The 19,446-nt window shown below is 37.2% G+C and overlaps 1 protein-coding gene across 9 annotated transcripts in view; it reads left to right on the top strand.

Moving 5' to 3' along the window:
* The window catches only part of LOC308501229 (serine/threonine-protein kinase TNNI3K), a 315,419-nt gene that overhangs the window by 111,158 nt on the left and 184,815 nt on the right, over positions 1 to 19,446 (top strand). For 6 of the 9 annotated variants that reach the window (XR_013993853.1, XM_081057235.1, XM_081057231.1 and 3 more), the window contains 6 exons: positions 1,359 to 1,445; positions 2,009 to 2,065; positions 3,026 to 3,118; positions 3,201 to 3,258; positions 3,385 to 3,579; positions 4,296 to 4,400. Coding sequence is in view for 8 of the 9 variants with exons in the window: in XM_081057235.1 (XP_080913361.1) it covers positions 1,359 to 1,445; positions 2,009 to 2,065; positions 3,026 to 3,118; positions 3,201 to 3,258; positions 3,385 to 3,579; positions 4,296 to 4,400 (595 nt within the window). In the remaining variant the exon portion in view is untranslated. The remainder of the gene's footprint in view (positions 1 to 1,358; positions 1,446 to 2,008; positions 2,066 to 3,025; positions 3,119 to 3,200; positions 3,259 to 3,384; positions 3,580 to 4,295; positions 4,401 to 19,446) is intronic. The other 3 variants (XM_081057232.1, XM_081057236.1, XM_081057237.1) reach the window with 1 other exon arrangement.

Genomic DNA, 19,446 nt, shown 5'->3' with positions numbered 1-19,446 from the left:
TTAGTAACTCTATAGATTTAAATTTTGCCACAAGTTGTAGCAGTTGTAATTATAATGTTTTGTTTTGTTTTTGAAGAAGCTAGTCTTGGGATGTTACATTTGGAAAAGCTTTTAAGTGCTAGTAAATATATTATTCCATCTTATGATCTTGCATGCTCTGTTAGTTTTAGTTCTTTTTTTTTTTTTTTTTGAAGGAAGGATTTGATAAGCCAGTACAACTCTCAGCATACTCTGTACATAGCTAGGTGCATTCTGAACCAGTGTTAGCTATGAACCCTTCGTGATGGATAAGCACTTAGGCTTTTTTAATTCCTAAAATTTGCCATTTTTAGAGTGAGTTCTCTTGCTTTTCAGAAGTCTCTTGGAAGGATTTTTAAGGATGACTTTGTTTTCCTCTTGTACAAATTAGTTTCAGTAGATTATTTTTATAATTAAAGCATAAAATAGTATCAAAGTTTAGTTCTATTTAAAATTATTGGTCTACTCAGACGAGCACTTAGCATTTTTAATCCTTCACAGTAAGTCTCTACTGCAATGAGTAAACCCCACAATTTTGGTAGTGTTTTATACAATAGAAATTTATATCTCTGTTGTGTAACAATTCAGGATGGGCATTTCTAGTCAGTGGATGGCTTTTTTTCCATCCCCTAAGGCCTCAGAACCCTCTGCATCCAGCCAACCAATTGGAAAAATAGAGAAGGCGCACCTGTTTCTTAAAGCGCAGACTTGGAATTCACTTTTTCTCGTGTTCTCTTGGTGAAAATTTGTCACAAGACCACAATTCAACGCAAAGAGGATAGGGAACTGTTGTCCCTGGGTGGGCAACCATTCCCGGTGACAAAATCACTCCGTGAATAGGGAGTACAAATATTGGTGGGCAGCCAGCTGTCTCCTGCCACAAACACGTAAATTATCTTAGTGCCATGTTATGCTGCAGTTGCCAACCAAATGTAATGCTCAATCACAACAAATGCATATCTCCTTCCTGATTATCATATGTGTTTTTCACCCATTTAATGGTCCCCTATTACACCTTCCCACAGCACTTGATATTTCTTCATTTAGAAATTCTCATCATTCTTGTTATTTGTTCAACTACACTAAGCTTCTTAACTGTCGTATCATAGTCACCTTGTTCATTGTGTTCCCAATACCCAACATAGTATCTCACATATTATACAACAGAGACTTAATGAATTCTTTTGAATGAATAAATGCACTAAGTTTCTATTGCAATATATTACTCTTAAGATACATCCTGTGTTTCAAGCGACCTCTGGTCATTTTTTAATTAGGTGGTAAGCTGAATCAATCAAACAGAAATTAAGACCCTTTGTCTTTTTTGTCTTTTCATAAAGGACATGATGCAATTGTCACACTCCTGAAGCATTATAAGAGACCGCAGGATGAATTGCCCTGTAATGAGTATTCTCAGCCTGGAGGAGGTACCCCCTTTTTCCTTCAGTTTTTGTTGTTAGTAGAATATTGTTCCTAAAGGTAATCCTGTGTTTCTACTACTACTATCGTTTGGTAGTGAGGGAGGAGAGCATGTCAGATTAGCTTTATTTTAAGAAAACTTATGGTGGGGTGAGGCTGAAAATACAGAAGCCCCCACTTAGGCCCTTGTCTAACTCACCAATCTGCAGTTCCCCCAAGGTTAACATCCCCTGGACTGGATGTTTATGATGCTTGTTCATGACTAGGAAAGCCTGCGTAAGTTGAGGGCAGTCATTTTCCATTTCAGTAACTTAATAGGGCAGGACAGAGAATACGCATATCCAGACAGAAATTAAATATGCTGGAGTCTGCTAGACCTTGGACTTTTAATCCTTTTATATACTTTCTAACTAAATACTTTCTGTACAGTTTTAGTGTCCAGAGAAACACCTGGGTTCATTGGGTTTTCTCAGCAAAATTTTTGTCACCTGTTTCTTTTTATAATGTTTGACTTTTCTGAAGAAAAAAACTGATTGCTACTTTCAACTATATAATATAATTTGATTTCTAGATGGCTCCTATGTGTCTGTTCCATCCCCCTTGGGGAAGATTAAAAGCATGACAAAAGGTATTTTAATATGGGATAGTGTTATATTTTATTACTGAAGATAACTATTGCTTCAACTATGATAACTTTCTATTTTCTTTTACATATTACAAATGATGACAACTTTATAAGCATAAATAATATTATCAAGATACCATTCTTTCCATAATTAACCTCATCTACTGTGTTGTTTCACATATGCCCTCTTCGTTCATGAAGGTACAATAGTAAAAATTGCATGAGTATTAAAGAAAGATCACATTCTCATAGACATTGGTATTCTTAATGAAATGTAAATTACAAACATTAATATACTTAAGGAGAATTGAGAATACGTTTGCCATAGGGGGGAAAAAATGAAAAAAAATCATTTTTGAAAAGGTCCCAAATAAGTAATACTTTGGGAATTGTTTTTAATGCATGTTGCACACAGAAATTAATATCATTGAATAAGGAAAGTAAAATAGATGATTCAACTGCAAATTTATAATTAGATATTTAGAATTTGAAGTCTTTTAAAATTATATTTTGGTTGTTCATGTTTCCTTCGAATGATTCATGTGCTTATTTCCTGACATCTAATTGGTATCCCTTTGAGGATTAGTTTATGAGTATTTGGCTAAGCACTTGGGATAGGTTGCAGGGACGGACCAGATAAGGCAGTTATCATAATGTGATATGGAGTGACTCCAGACTTGCCATGGCATGCAGACAAGCTAGCTTTTGATCAGATTCGGAACAAACTCTTAGCCCCGATAACAAAAGTTAGGTAACAGAGAGAAAGAACTAACATGCTTTTAACGCAGGGGGGATAAGGATCATCTGTGATAAGGTTTTAGTATCTCCAAGTAGTCAATTATAGCTGGAAAATTAAATGTTACTAGGGAACGACTTCTTGTTTAAGTAAATTATATATAAGCATGCATGTGTGCACATCCAGATTTTTATCTTAAAAAATAAAATATCGCTTCCTGTTTGCAGAGAAGGCAGATGTTCTCCTCCTAAGAGCTGGATTGCCTTCACATTTCCATCTTCAGCTCTCGGAAATTGAATTCCATGAGATTATCGGCTCAGGTAAACTATAAAAGATACTAGTCTGCGTTAGTTTAATGAGTTCAAGATAATGTATTTATTTATTTCTCTTAAACAATTTTAGGTTCTTTTGGGAAAGTATATAAAGGACGATGCAGAAATAAAATAGTGGCTATAAAACGGTAAGCAAGCAAATGACAAAATTTAACATCTGAGTGTCACTGTGAACTTTGAGAAGCGTCTGAATAGTGAGCCCTTTGTTTTGATTCATCTGTTGACTGAAGATTCCGTGTTGCTACCATTTCCAGTTATCGAGCCAATACCTACTGCTCCAAGTCAGATGTGGATATGTTTTGCCGAGAGGTGTCCATTCTCTGCCGGCTCAACCATCCTTGTGTAATTCAGTTTGTGGGTGCTTGCCTAAATGATCCCAGCCAGTTTGCTATCGTCACTCAGTACATATCAGGAGGTTCTCTATTCTCGCTCCTTCATGAACAGAAGAGGTATGAGTCTCTTGTTCTAAGTTATTTTACATTTCATTGGAATTACCCTTGCAACACCTCAGAGGCTATATGTTTGGATAAGACTTTACCTTCTGAAATCTCTGAATGCTAGGAAATGTGGCATTTTAAAGATGGCTAATAATTTATACCCAATAATTAGTTAATAGAAATATTTTAGTGCTTTCTTAATAGGCATTCGGTTGAAAATAATAAATTCAACAAATTTAGTAGCTGAAGTTTATAGTAATTAGGCTTAATTTGACATACCAATAAAGCAGATGTATGTAAACAGAAAAAAATAATTACCAGGGGTCACAGTGTTTATTTTAAAAAGAAAGTTCTTGCACAAGTCTAATTTGATTTCACTTCCTAGATCTATGCATACAATAATGAGAATGTGATTATTGTAGATTCTGTTTTTATATTATTGCAATAAATTAAGTGTAATACTACAAATATTATAAAATCAAGTAGAATATTTTTAATAAAAGAGATTGGTATCTGAACTGACCTATAATTAAGCATTATCTGATGTAGAAGAAATACTGTTCCAGATTTGTTGAATTTTTAGCTTAACCTTCAATACAACAACAACAAAAAAAAGCCTGAAATTGTACAGAATAACAAATCGCACACACTATCTTTGATTTCATTTACAAAGATATGGTATTGACTTTGACTATTTCATCCTCATTAAATGTATTTTTTAATTCTAGGATTCTTGATTTGCAGTCTAAATTAATTATTGCAGTAGATGTTGCCAAAGGTATGGAGTACCTTCACAATCTGACACAGCCAATTATACACCGTGACTTAAACAGGTATTTCCTCCGCTAAATAATGAATTTGGAATTGTGTAACTGACTAGGAATCTAAGATTGCAGTGAAAATACATTTTAGATTTTTTGGAGATCACGGTTTTTTCTACTCTGTGGGTAAGGGTACAAGCTACCATAGCCTAGGAGTATTAAAATTTTGTCATTATGTTTTACAGAAATAGAGGACTATATAACTATCTATCATGGAGCTTTCAAATCTATTAAAAATGTCCAAAAAGATAGTGATACCTGTAAGATTCACCAACTAACTAGTCCTTAGTAAAGTCAGAACAAGGATGGAAATCAGCGACTATTATAGAATGTCATCATCTGTCATAGAAAGAAAACATGACACAAAATTATATAAAACACTTCTTTTATGCTACCATTTTAGTATTTTTGTAATACTAAATTTAGCCAAACACAGCAGGTCATTTACCTAGCTTTCATGTGCAGATGTTTTCATGTGGAATAGAGACTTGAAATAAATAACAGAATCAGAGGGTCCCAGGGTAGAATCCCAAGGGATTTCAAAAATTTACATTTGTAAACAGTGAAAATTTCCTTTCAGCAAAGTCTTACAGGAAGGCCAATATACAAAATGGAGCAGTTTTTATTGAAGGCAGAGTGTTGAGTAGAGAATTCTGTTGACTTATCATTTCCCACTCCCAAGGACGGAAATTCTTGGGCCACCTCTGTGGAATCCCAAAGGTGCTGTGGAGAATAGCTGGATAACCACTGATCTTGTTTACGACACAAATCAGATTATCAAAACCAATAACTTTCATTTCATGATTATCAATAAGGTTCATACAGATCCCATATATAGTCCTTTTTACAAAGTCCACAGATGTAAAACTACTGAATATTAGTTGAGGTAATTACACCTGTTTTTCATTCAACAAGTATTTGGGTATCTAGTGTGTTTAGCATCTTTACACTTGGTACAGTAGAACTTGCAAAGTGAAACTGCCATAGATTCCATTCTTAAGGAGCTTTCATACTGTGCTTTGGTTTTGTGGTTATTGATTTATTTGATGAAAGGAAAGAACTCTGCCTTTCCCCTGGTGAGCTTCTTACCATGTAGGTCTGAAAGTTAATTTCCATCTTTCATGCATACTAAATTCAAGGAATGAGTAAAGTAGTTCTTTTCAGCGCTGATGAGAGTGATGAAAATACCTGCCATTTATTTAGCACTTACATCGTGAAAGGAGCTCTGCTAACCCCTTGTCGTGTATGCTCTCATTTAATTCACAATTCTGTACTGTAGTCATCTCAATTTTACTGATAAGGAAATTGACTAAAGAGTTCAAGGTCACATCATTATAGTGCTCTCAGCACTGTATTATGTGTCCCAACAACAGCAAAACCAAGTCAGGCAGGAAGATAGAAGGAGGCTGGTGATATTGGATGAGCATCAGCCACATTTATCAACCCTCGTCTTTGCACCTCAGTCCTTAGCAAGCTCAGTTCCTGCAACCCAAACCATTTCTCACATCATCTCCTTGTGCTCCTGTGTTCCTGCTTTATTTCTTTTTCTACACCCCATATTCTGCTAGTGGAGCAGAGGGTGCGTATGAAGTACAAGATATGTTTTCTTTGGCCCATAATGTTTAAATATTTTTAAATGTATATAGCTGTAGGCAAGAATGTGTGTTCCAACTTGTCATAGATTCCACCACCTATCAACTTAACTTCTTACACCTAGCCCAATTTATATATTCATTTTATGGCATTGGAACTTGCAAAGCATGGTTTATAACTAAAGGCTTTAAAACTTTTTGCTTAATACTAGAAACTGTTTTTGTTTTCTTGGAAAAGCACATTTTCCAAATTGCTTGACGTTGCCAACATATGGATCAAATGAATGGTCTTTTTCCTGTATAAGTATATAGTACAGCAACACTGTAAACGATGAAATAGTGATACTTCCATCACAAGGTGTCTATGGCACTCCCATGAGATATGTATATAAAAGCACTTTGTAATCTTTAAGGCACTATAAAAATGCCATTTGTTATTGCTATTAATCCCTCACTTGTTCTCTGATATACTGAGAATACAAAACAACTACAGTATTCTCATACATATGGATGATTTTTTTCATATAACACAACTAATTAATTGGTGGTCTAGGTCTAGATCTGAGAAAGATGCACTGTTCATTTCTGAGTGTCAGCTTATTCGGGTGACTATAAAGGAAGATAATTAATGATAGTTTAAAAATAGCCAACTTACTGATGACAAATGATAGCTAATTTAAAATGACAAAGCTGGTAAGGGCTAAAAGAACCTTAGTTTTGAAGATTACATTTAACTAAATTAGTGAAGAGTTCAGAAATATCAAAGAAAAAATTATTGATAAAAACTTTTAGTAATTGTTTTAAGTTGAAGTATGCCTTTCATTTGCCTTTCAATTGAATACAAAATATAAAAAAACCCTGCATTTTAGAAAAAAATCAAGTACAAATAAACAAATTGTTTTTCTAATTACCTAACTATTAGCTACAATTGTATTCCTCAGTTTGCATAGATTATAGAGTCCACTCTCAGCTATTCCCTTCACTTGTAACTTTACTGATAAGGAGTTACACAGAAAGTATTTAGCATTCACTGGCAAATACCATCTTGCAGAGAATTCTGAATACCAAATGCAGACCAATTAATTGATTACATTTTAAAACATACAGTAAGTCTTTTTATGAGTCTATTTCTGTTTTATTTTGTTCTTTAGAGTCCACATAAGCGAAATCACACTGCATCTGTCTTTCTCTGTCTGACATACTCCACTCAGCACAAAATCTCCAGGTCCATCCATGCCACAGCAGATTGCAAGAACCTATTCCCTTCTATGGCCGAGCAATATTCCGTTGTATATATGTACCGCCTACTCTTTATCCATTCTTTTCTCAACGGACACCCAGGCTGCCTCCACATCTTGGCCGTTGTAAATAATGTTGCAATGAACATATGTATGCACCCGCCCCCTCAAAGTAGAGTTTTGGGTTTCTTTGGATAAATACCAGGAAGTGGGATTGCTGGGTCCTTCTTTATCTCTAGTTATAGCCTTTGTTTTAAAGTCTATTTTGTCTGCTATAAGTATTGCTACTTCAACTTTTTTGTTTGTTTGTTTCCATTTTCATGAAATAACTTTTTCTATCCCTTTACTTTCAGCCTGTGTGTCTTTCAATCTGAAGTGAGTCTCTTGTAGGCAGCATAGTATGTAAGGGTTTAGTTTTCTTATCCATTCAGCCACCATATGTTTTTGATTTAAGCATTTTATCCACTTACAATGAAAGCAATTGTTGATAGATATGTAGTTATTACCATTTTATTATTCATAATTTTTATTATTTTATTATTTTTATTTTATTTATGTATTTATTTATTTATTTATTTATTTATTTATTTATTGTCTTAAAGAAGTGATTAAATGATGAAACATTTAAGATTCCTTGTAGTACTGGTTTGATGGTAATGAACTCCTTCAGCTTTTTCTTGTCTGGGAAGCTCTTTATCTGTCCTTTGATTCTAAATGATAGCTCTGCTAGTTAGAGTAATCCTGGTTGTAGTTTCTTACTTTTCATCACTTTGAGTATTTCCTGCCAATCCCTCTGGCCTGCAAAGTTTCTGTTGAGAATCAACTGACAGTCTGATGGGAGCTCCCTTGTAGGTAACTAACTGCTTTTCTCTTGCTGCTTTTAAGATTATCTCTGTGTTTTTAACCTTTGACATTTTAATTATAATGTGTCTTGGTGTGGGTCTGTTTGGGTTCTTCTTTTTGGCACTCTCTGTGCTGCCTGGGCTTATGTGTGTATTTCCTTTGCACAGTTAGGAAAGCTTTCAGTCATTTCTTCAAATAGATTATCAATCCCTTGCTTTCTCTCTTCTCCTTCTGGTACACCTACGATGTGAATGTTGTTATGTTTGATGTCCCAGAGGTCTCTTAAACTCTCCTTCTTTTCTTGGATCTTTTTTTTTTTTTTTTTTTTTTTTTTTTTTGCTGTTCTGATTGGGTGTTTTTTGCTACCTTGTCTTTCAAATCGCTGATTTGATCCTCTGCTTCTCTAGTCTGCTGCTGATTCCGTCTAATGCATTCTTCAATAGTCAGTTATTATATTCTTCACTTCTCACTGGCTCCTTTTTAGTGGTTTCAATGTCCTTTTTTATGCTTTCTATCTCTTTGTTGAAGTTCTCACTAATTTCCTTGAGCATCCTTATAACCATTGTTTTGAACTCTGTCTCTGTAAGATGCTTGCTTCCATTTTGTTTAGTTCTTTTTCTGGAGTTTTCTCCTATTCTTTCATTTGGATATATTTCTTTGTTTCTTCCTTTTGACTGTCTCTCTGTGTTTGCTTCTATTTATTAGGTAGGGCTGCTAGTCTCCCGGTCTTGCCAGGTGGCCTTATGTAGTTGGGGTATTGTGGGACCCTAGCGCAGTCTCCCTGGTCACCTGAGCTTAGTGCTCTGAGATTGTCCCTTGTGTGGGTTGTGTGTGTCCTCATGTTATAGTTGAGCCTAGACTGCTGTTGGCCTGTCAGTGGGGGACCGGCTGTAGAGTTTGATCATGTCCACGGCTAATGGGCTGCTGTGTGGGAGGCTTAACTCATGGAGTGGAATTTGCCCCAGCAGGTTCTGATGGCTGTTGAGACTGCCCTTTGTGTGTGCCACTTCTGGGGCTAATTGGATGGTCTACTGTGATTTGAAGCCAACCTCCAAGTATGTTGGTTCTGGGGACTTTTAGGAGGGGCTCCAGTGCAGACCCAGGTCAGACACTGCCTGTGACTGACCGGGAGATACCTCATAGAGGCTACAAAGTAATCTACAGTTGATCACTGCCTGTGCTGTATCTGGAGGTATGTGGGAGAGGCCATGTTGCAAGCCGAGGATGTATGCCACCAGTATCAGGTCTGGGGTAGCTCCTCAAAAAGCCCAGACACTCCGAGGCCTGCTGCCACCTGCCAGTTTCCATAAGGTTCAACCGCTGATAAAGTCTCCTTCTATATGCAAGTAGGGTGAGGCAGGGTCTCAGTGTGTCAGCAGGGTGGAGCAGTGGAGCTCACCAGAACAATCAGAGTCAGATTTGGCCTGTGGAGGCAGGCTCAACATAGGAAAGATGGCGCCCACCTGCCAGCAGCAAGGGAAAAAGACTCCACACAGGGGAAACAGGGACTGTCCCTCCAGTCCTCACCCAGAAGTTATACAACTCAGTCTTTCCTCAAATGTCTCCAATGCCCCCAGAGTCACTGTCCCTCCACCGGAGCCCGTGGTGAGTGCCTGCATGAGCCCTTCAAGCTGATATCTGGGTTTCCTGCTGCTTTCCATCCCACCCAGATGTTTGGAATCCCCACTGTTTTTCACAGCCAGATGTGGGTGCTCGTCTCCCTGGCACCAGTACTCCAGTCTGGGGAGCTTGGTGTGGAGGGCTGGGGTCCCTCATTCCTTCATGCAGAACCTCTGTGGCTGAGATATCTCTCCCCATTTTCAACTTCCACACATGGGTGTGGGACCAGCCTGTTTCATGTCTCCATCCCTCTTACCAGTCTTGATGTAGCTTCTTTTTTATATCCTTAGTTATAAAACTTCGGTTCAGCCAGACCTCAGATGGCTCTCCAGGTTGATTGTTCTATAATTTAGGTGTAATTTTGATGTGTTCATGGGATGAGGCAAACACAGAGTTTATCTACCCCACCATCCTGGATCTCCTACTTAGAGTAAGTCTTGAAAGAGAAACTATTAAAACATGTGAACAGCTCTACTTTTGTAATTCTCTAGAATAAAACCAGTCATAAGAGGCATTTTAAATTTTGTCAATTTTTAAAATTCATTTCCTCTTTAAAAGTAAGTTAATTAATTAATTAAAATATTTGAATGCTTGATATGAGCCAGAGTCTATGCTATACCTGGGGATACAGCTGAGAATGACAGACCATAACACTTTTTCAAGTAGAGTTTAGAGCCCAGTGAAGTATTTCACAAGATTTCCCAATTATAAGAATCATCTGGGGCTATCATTAAAAAAATAAATTTAAAGACTCTTCCCTTGGAAGCACAGATTGAGAATGTCCTGAAGTGGGCCAGAAGATCTATACAAAATTGCCAGCTAATTCTTATGATCAAGCAGGAAAGTAAACATTGTTATAAGGCACTGGTTCTCAACTCTGGCTGCACATCAGAATCTGTGGGAGAACTTTAAGAAAATTCTGATGTTACTTCAATCAAAATCTCCAGGGATGGGGCCCAGGTATCATATATTTAGAGAATGTATAGATGATTCCTATATGCAAGGAGCTTTGAGAACCACCTTTTAGTTTAATGCCAATTACATCCTTAACCATTTGCCATACAATCTCATTCTTATATGCTGCCAGAATGGAGTGTGAATAGTGGGGGATCAAGTCACAATGTAATTCTAAATGTTTTGAGAATTATTGCCCTACATACAGGATAATCATTTATTTATTCATTCATTCAATAACAAATATAAATGACAGAGATCCATGGCACCTATGACACAGTAGATCCCAAGATTCAGCAGTTTCCATAGGAGTTGTACTATGTATAATAAAGTATTCTGGAGCATCTAATTTATAATTCGTAGTTGATACTAGAAAGTTCCCAGAGTGCAGTCTTCATAGGCAGCCAAAATTGGAGCGGATATTTCAATATTGGACAAGTCTTCACAGTTCATACGGGTATTCAAGGGTATAAAGCCCTGGAAGATTACAGAACTATATATAATAATAATAAATCTATATACATACGTAGAAAGAGATACTCATATAAATGTATATGTGTATATTATGTATTAATGCACACATAAGCAATTGTATTTCCATGATTTTGTGATTCATCCAGCCTTTCTCGACTGGAGTTGAGGGAATTAAGTCCTAAGAAAAATGATTTGAAGGGCAGTTTGTTCAATTATCTTATGAATGAGACATAGCCATTACCATTCAGGATGCATAGGAAAGAATTTAATTCATTACATACAATGGATGCCTTAGAGTTTAGGGCTTAGGTCCTTAGGGCTTAAAGGGTACCTGGAGTTCTGAAATTTTTATGTTCAAAATTGTAATGTGACTTCTAATTTCCAAATTTAAATTTTTTTCAATAAAAGCAATCAGTTGTAATCTGTGTCAATTTTATTACTGATTTGATTAATTAAAAGAAAAAGAAAAACTATCTAATTTTCCAAGATGAAATTTGAATTTGTTAGGGTGGGTTATTTGCTGCAATAATAAACTCCAAAAAAAATAGCAGTTTGTATCTTGATTGTATGACTAAATAGGTTGTTGGACTGGTTCCCATTTTCAGTATGTGCCTTCCAGGGTCTCCTTGGGGGTTATCTCCATTAAAGGTGAGCATAAATAGGAGAGTACTATGTGAGATGTGCATGAAAGTTTTTTGTTTTATTTTTTAATCTTTTTAATTTATTGGGGTGACAATTGTTACTGAAATTACATAGATTTCAGGTGTACAATTCTGCATTACATCATCTATAAATTCCATTGTGTGCTCACCACCCAGAGTCAGTTCTCCTTCCATCACTATATATTTGATCCCCCTTACCCTCATCTCCCTCCCCCCACCCCCTTTACCCTCTGGTAACCACTAAACTATTGTGTCTGTGTCTATGAGTTTTTGTTTCTCATTTGTTTGTCTTGTTCTTTTGTTGTTTTTGGTTTATATACCACATATCAGTGAAATCATAGGGTTCTCTGCTTTTTCTGTCTGACTTATTTCGCTTAGCATTATAATCTCAAGATCCATCCATGGTGTCATAAATGTTCCTATATCATCTTTCCTTAACGCCAAATAGTATTCCATTGTGTGTATATACCACAACTTCTTTATCCATTCATCTATCGAAGGACATTTTGGTTGTTTCCATATCTTGGCCACTGTAAACAAAGCTGCAATGAACATTGGAGCACACATGTCTTTATGAATAAATGTTTTCAGATTTTTTGGGGGTAGATACCCAAGAGAGGGATTGCTGGGTCATATGGTAATTCTATTCGTAATTTCTTGAGGAACCTCCACACTGCCTTCCATAGCGGCTGCACCAGTCTGCATTCCCACCAACAGTGTATGAGAGTTCCTTTTTCTCCACAGCCTCTCCAACACTTGTTACTCTTTGTCTTGTTGATGAAAGCCATTCTGACTGGGGTGAGGTGATATCTCATTGTGGTTTTTATTTGCATTTCTCTGATGATTAGCGATGTTGAGCATTTTTTCATATGTCTATTTGCCATTTGTAAGTCCTCTTTGGAGAAATGTCTCTTCAGGTGCTCTGCCCATTTTTCAATTGGGTTGTTTGTTTTTTTGTTGTTGAGTTTCATGAGTTCCTTGTATATTTTGGATATTAGACCCTTATCGGAGGAACTGTTTGCAAAAATCTTCTCCCATTCAGTCTGTTGCCTCTTTATTTTGTGGATGGTTTCTTTTGCTGTGCAGAAGCTTTTAAGTTTCATATAGTCCCATTTGTTTATTTTAGCTTTTACTTCCCTTGCCTTTGGAGTCAAATTTATGAAAGTTTTTATGAGCCGAGCATTTGAGTACCATGCATCACTTTCAGTCACATCCCATCGGCTAGAACTCAATCATACGGGCAGGGCTAACTACAAGGGGTACTGGGAAATATAGTCTAGCTGTGTGCCCAAAAGAAAAGGAAAAGACTTTGGTGGGCAGCCCATTGTCCGTGCTACATTTACTGTATTAAATGAATGATAACAGGTACTTGGGTCTGGTTAAAGACAGTAGTTAAAAAGGCTAGTGTAAAGTATCATGAATCAATTGTGCAAATATAATGTTAATTGCCTAATAAAAATGTTTAGTTTATAAGCACAGTTTCACAATTTATAAACTAATGCCACTAATTGGGAAATATAGTGAAAGGCATTTAATAAAATGTATTATATGTAAATTAATTTTGAAATATTTCTCATTCACTTCTGTTAGCTATGTTGAAAGCATGAAAGTAGCTTTGGGAGTGTGGGGACATATGGCCCTGAATCAAAACACGGTTCAAGAGTAAAAACGTGTACTGCAATGAGATATAATAATATGAAATAGGCTATATAAATTCAAACACATAAGTCACAGTTTCATGTGCTCTCTATCAATGAAAACACACACACACACATACTCACATTTTTCTTTGAGTAAAATTGAAACAGGACAAAAATGATTATTCTATTCAAGAACCTTGCTGCACCATATCCAGCAGAAGGGGTTTCTCAACCATTTAATTCTACAAATTATTCTAATCCTATTTGAGTTTCACTGAGGTGTTGATGTTCTGTCATGATATCTGTTGCCATTTCTAGCATGTTCAGTCTCCATTTGAAGTCAATCTGTCTGTCTTCAGCTTTGTTGGGGAGAGGTAATTCCCCCTTTGCCCTCTTGAGTTCTTATGGCGGGACTAATAATAAACTTTACATAACACCAGCTTACTAGGAGAATAAAAGGTGTTCAATACATGCACACGGGAGATCATAAATGGTGCTCAGAGAAATGATTAAAGCCGGCAGCTTTTTATACTTTTTAGACAGAGAAAGCAATAAATTTGTGAGGATTTGACAAGACAAAGAAAGTTAGGTTTGGGTGTCCATTAGGAAGGAATCTAAACAGAAAGAGTGCTTGGATTAGTAAATTAGTAAAGAAGTAACAAGTTATGCTAATATAGGCTTTTGGGCCTTGAATTCCTTAACTCTGGTGGTAAGGGTGTCTCTCCCCCACTCACACCCCACACCCCAGGATCAAGGAGTGCCCTTTTCACAAGGGAAATTTGTTTCTTGGATTTCAAGGAGACAATGGAGGGTCAAGGTGTCCTTGCACTGGCTGCTTTTCAAGTACCTTGAATTTAAAATAATCAGTGTGCCACTGTGAGATATCTGGGGACTGTTTGCTGTGGACTGCAACAGCCCCTTGAACCTCCAGATAAGCAGACTTCCCTCCAACTCTCAAGTTCCTGCATATTATTTAAGTATACCGCCTAACTCATCCTCATCTTCTCTCACTACATGTTTATCCCTGACTCCTCACCGGACTCTCTTAGTTCCCAGAGGGCCAGTAAGGTATGGCTGTCATCACCATCACATTTCCTCTTGGTTCAGGTTCCTCTTTTCTCCTATTCCACTACTAGAATGCCCTTTAGTCCCGAGTTATCCTCTCTTTGCACGCCAATGGAAATAACTAACGTGTTTTCCCAGGCCCCGTTAAAATGCTCTTCCTCTTTCAGCTGGCTTCATTAGAACGTCTCATTTAATTCTGGTTGCATCCACTAATTCCAAAAATAGTGCTCTTACTTAACACCTCATTAAGTAAATTCCCTTAGGACACACTCCCTTTAAATTAAAACAGGTACGTATATTTAAATCAGAGGAAAACTCGATCATTCTGCCCACACTATCATATTGTTCACACAAACCTGGTCACACTTGCCATCTCTCACTAGAACTTTCATCAGAACCTTTGCCTCAGTCATCCAGGGAGACACATCCCTGAATCTCATATTGTAGAAGTGGGATCTAAGCCACCATATGCCATTTGAAACACTACACAAGATTGTGTCTGTCTGTGTGTGTGTGTGTGTCTGTGTGTGTGTGCAAAACAAGTGTATCTGTGTGTATAACAGAGCATAGCAAGTCAGGATTTGGTCCCAAAACAGGAATTCTGTGATACCAGAATTCACTTTTGATTTGACATAAAAGCACTGCTACTCCGCATTGGAACCTGGCTTCAGAATTTCTTATTCCAGTGCTTTTTGTGGGAGGTGATTCACTCTGCCGCCTCTTTCCTTAGTACAGCACAGCCATACCCTGAGAATTCCCAAAGCCAGGGAGACAGGAGTGTTTTTCCTGCAAAGGTGTCGCCTTCTGTCACCCAAAAGCTGAGCTCGGAGTAGAAATGATGCCCTTCTTAATTCTCTAAAACCTTTCAAATGCCTCCATGTGATGGGTGGTGAACTTACTGGCCTGCAATTTTCCAGTGTTACTGGTTCCTTACATTGCCATTTTCCGTTCTTTGGGGATGTGGCCTGTATAAAGTCAGCTTTTGAAAATGTCAACAAAGGCTTTTCTCTGTTCAGCCTCGTTTCTTCTCTGCTCTCATTTCTTGGGAGGCACCATGAGTGCTCCTGTGGACACCTTGTCGATTTCCTGAGCAGCTAACCTTTCAATAATGCTATTAATGCCGCCTTGTGGTTATCTGTGCATTTCTCACCCCTTCCTTGTTGAAATTCATTTATGTTGTTGTGTTCCTAAGATCCTGGAATTTAATTGAGTACAACCCAACTTGGGATCCAGGGTCAGAATTTCTAGCTAATAAGTGATTGACAATCTTAATAGGTGGGTATTTCTTTTCCCATTGATTGACTTTCCAATAACTATACCTAGAAAAGGAGATACAGATAACTGTAAAGTTTCTTGCCTTGTTTAATATTTTCTTAACGTCAAAATTCTCCCTACCAACCTTGGGAGGAAGCAGCTTTTCAAATGATGTTAGTCTTCTCTTGAAACTGTAGAATGGACAGCTGTGGTAGTCCGTGTGGTGTGGGCTGTCACCCGACTGGAAAGCCACAGGATGACCCAATTGAGAGCACAGAAGATTGAGCCAGACCGTGTAGGTTCAAATACCAGTGCCTATGTCCTTGGGCAGTTTGTTTAAAAACTAGCTTTGTAATTTGTAAGATGCCAATGATAATACCTACCTTATTGAGTTTAAATGAGAAAGTACATTACTATTGTCCTTATTTTGCTTTATTATTCTGAAAGAATATTTTCACTGCTTAATAATCTTAGATGACCAAGTTTCTTTACTGAATTAAATGTTTCTAAGGTTTTATCTCCCCTTTTGATTGTATTACCACAAACTTTGCTTATAATAAATCAGGTAGTTAATTTCATCCTGCCGTAAAGACCTAGGAGATAACTGGATGGTTTGACTGTAGATCTCTCTCTACATAAAGAAGGGGCAGGGAATTCGAATCCTACCTATGTCACTGCCTTTTCTGAGACCTCTCTACCCCTTCATGGTTCAAACTTGCATCAGGGATTCTTTCATTCTTACATTCCCATAAGATAAATACAGGATCTAGAACAGAATTTGCATTAAAAAAAAACACAGCCGAGGGTTGACAGGTTTATTTAATTATCCAAGATCCTTCTTGGTGATTCTTCCTAGGGCTCGTCTCACAAAATTTAAGCATACAATTGAAACAAGTCATTTAATCATTCAACAATCATTTGTTGGCGAATATAGTGGCATAGAAGGGGAAGCATTATCCAAGGTCCATCCCACAGAAAATGCCAGGCAAAGAAGTCATGTAGCAGAAGCCCTAGTTTTGCAGAGGATATATGAGGCATCGATATAGTTGGGCAGTTTTCCTTCCTTATGCCCAGTTAGCTCACCTAGAGACTCAACTCAGCAATTGTTCTTCTCACCATAAAGAGCAGAGGACGATGTTTTCAAAGGTTAGCATTGAGAAGGCTGTCCCGCTATGGAAGGCAGTGTGGAGGTTCCTCAAAAAATTACAAATAGAATTACCATATGACCCAGCAATCCCTCTCCTGGGTATCTACCCAAAGAATTTGAAATCATTAATCTATAAAGACATGTGTGCTCCAATGTTCATTGCAGCTTTGTTTATGGTGGCCAAGACATAGAAACAACCAAAATGTCCCTCGATAGATGAATGGATAAAGAAGTTGTGGTATATATACACAATGGAATACTATTCGGCGTTAAGGAAAGATGATATAGGAACATTTGTGACAACATGGATGTATCTTGAGAGTATAATGCTAAGCAAAATAAGTCAGACAGAAAAAGCAGAGAACCCTATGATTTCACTGATATGTGGTATATAAACCAAAAACAACAAAAGAACAAGACAAACAAATGAGAAACAAAAACTCATAGACACAGACAATAGTTTAGTGGTTACCAGAGGGTCAGGGGAGTGGGGGAGGGAGATGAGGGTAAGGGGGATCAAATATATGGTGATGGAAGGAGAAATGACCCTGGGTGGTGAACACACAATGGGATTTATAGATGATGTAATACAGAATTGTACACCTGAAATTATGTAATTTCATTAACAATTGTCACCCCAATAAATTAAAAGAAAAGAAAAATCTGTCTTTTCTCTGTAAAAAAAAAAGAGAATCCTGTCCACTTCCCTTTCTTCAATAGTCAGAGAAAAAGAAGAATTCACCCCATCACACCTTGATTCCCAAAAAACAATCATTTTTCCCGTTTCTATTCCTGTACTTATTGTGTCCTTATTTTTCTGTCACTTGACTTCTTTCTGCCTCAGGTTCCTTGTTTGCAAGTGAGATAATGATGACTAAGTCTGCCTGTTTACAGAGATCCTTGTACTTAGTGGGGGTCTCAAGACTACAAGCCATGGAGCACTTTAGAGATTCTACAAAAGAAATCTGTATGTCATTTATATTAATCACATGAAACTGAATTGCCAGAAAGCCTCAGAATAAGATTCATTTTGTATCCAGCTGCTGGATGGGTACTATCTAGAGTAGTCTGGATTATTTTCCTCCCACTGAAGGTGAAAGGTGTTGTGGTCACTAAATGGTATGGGGAACAACAGACTCCTTTTCTGAAAGGCTTAATATCACCTTGACCAGCATGGAGCAAAGAACATGCCAGCCTCACGAAATGATTAGAACTCTTTAATCCCAGAGGGATGGTCTTTGTATCAGTTACATTTTAAGCCTTGTATGTGAAGAACTGTATTCTCAGTCACTAAGCCCTCATTTAATGGCTTTAGCAACCTACAGAAAGTTCGTGAAAAGCATGCCTGGTGCCATAGATGAAACAGCATTAGAGCATTGATGATGTCTGGCTTCTTTTCTTTGGGGAGGGAACTCCCCTTCTAAATTCTTAAAATAGCAGTTGGCTTTCATTAAATCTATTCAGAGTCAAGGGTCTGAGGATGTTGAGTGACCCCTTTCTTTGGGAATGGAGCATTTTAATAGGCTTTTCCTGTCTGTGGTCCCTGAAAGGTTTAGCTGCTGGCAGGCCTCCTGAATTGCTGGGATTTGTAAAGGAAAGAATTGATTATATGCTTCTTCTAATTCTTTCTCTTTCTTTAATTTATTTTCCCCCATTTCATACAAAGAATGAGAAAGATATTCTGAGTCTCATTCTATTGAGATATGGTTGGCCTTGAGGGCAGACATTTTAGCATTGAACTTTTATTAACCTCTTCTGGGCTTGACAAAGTTTCTTCTTTTTTGCTTCATAAATATGAGGCAAAAGAGCTGTTATTTGCCAAACTTGATCCTCAGCACTGTAAGCAGTAGAGAGAGAAAAAACATTTTTGTTTTGTTTTGTTTTGTTTTGTTTTGTTTTGTTTGGCTTGAAACACATCTATAGTCTCTATCTGAAAAGGTAAATTTGTTTTAGGCCCTAACACTCGCTGTTTGCTCTAATGGAAATATTCACCTGTGCCCTACTTCCTTCCCTTCTTCCCCTCCATGTCCCTTCTGCCCCCTCTTCCAGTATCACTTTTCCCTTGGCTAATTCCCATTCCTTCCTCCAGGAAACCTCCCTATATGTTCACACAGCATATCATGCCCTTGCTTATCTCAGGATAGCACTGTATTAATGTTACTCATTTATTTGAATGTATTTCCTATAACACACTAAGCTTAATCAGGACAGGGGCTATGAATTTTGTACCATTTTATTCCCCAATGCTTAAAACAGTGACTGGGTCCTAATAAAAATTCAATTAATATTTGTCAAATGCATGAATGAATGAATAACGTTTCCAGGAATACAAGAGTATTGAATATTAATATTTCTTTGTGCCAGGCAGTGTGCTCAATGTTTAATAGGTGTTAGTTTATTAAATACTCATAAGGCTGTATGATGGCTTTTTTTAAACAGGTAAAGATAGAAAGGCTTAAAGAAATTAAACGAATTACAAGTTGATATAACCGGTAAGTTAAGTGACAGACGAAAGTTATTACTCACGCCATATAGTCATATAGTCCAAAACATAGGGATATATAGTCAT

The sequence above is a fragment of the Rhinolophus hipposideros genome (assembly GCF_964194185.1).
Source record: "Rhinolophus hipposideros genome assembly, chromosome: 8".
Taxonomy (NCBI): Eukaryota; Metazoa; Chordata; class Mammalia; order Chiroptera; family Rhinolophidae; genus Rhinolophus; species Rhinolophus hipposideros.
Note: the sequence above shows the minus strand (reverse complement) of the source record. Positions and strands in the feature narration are given on the sequence as shown.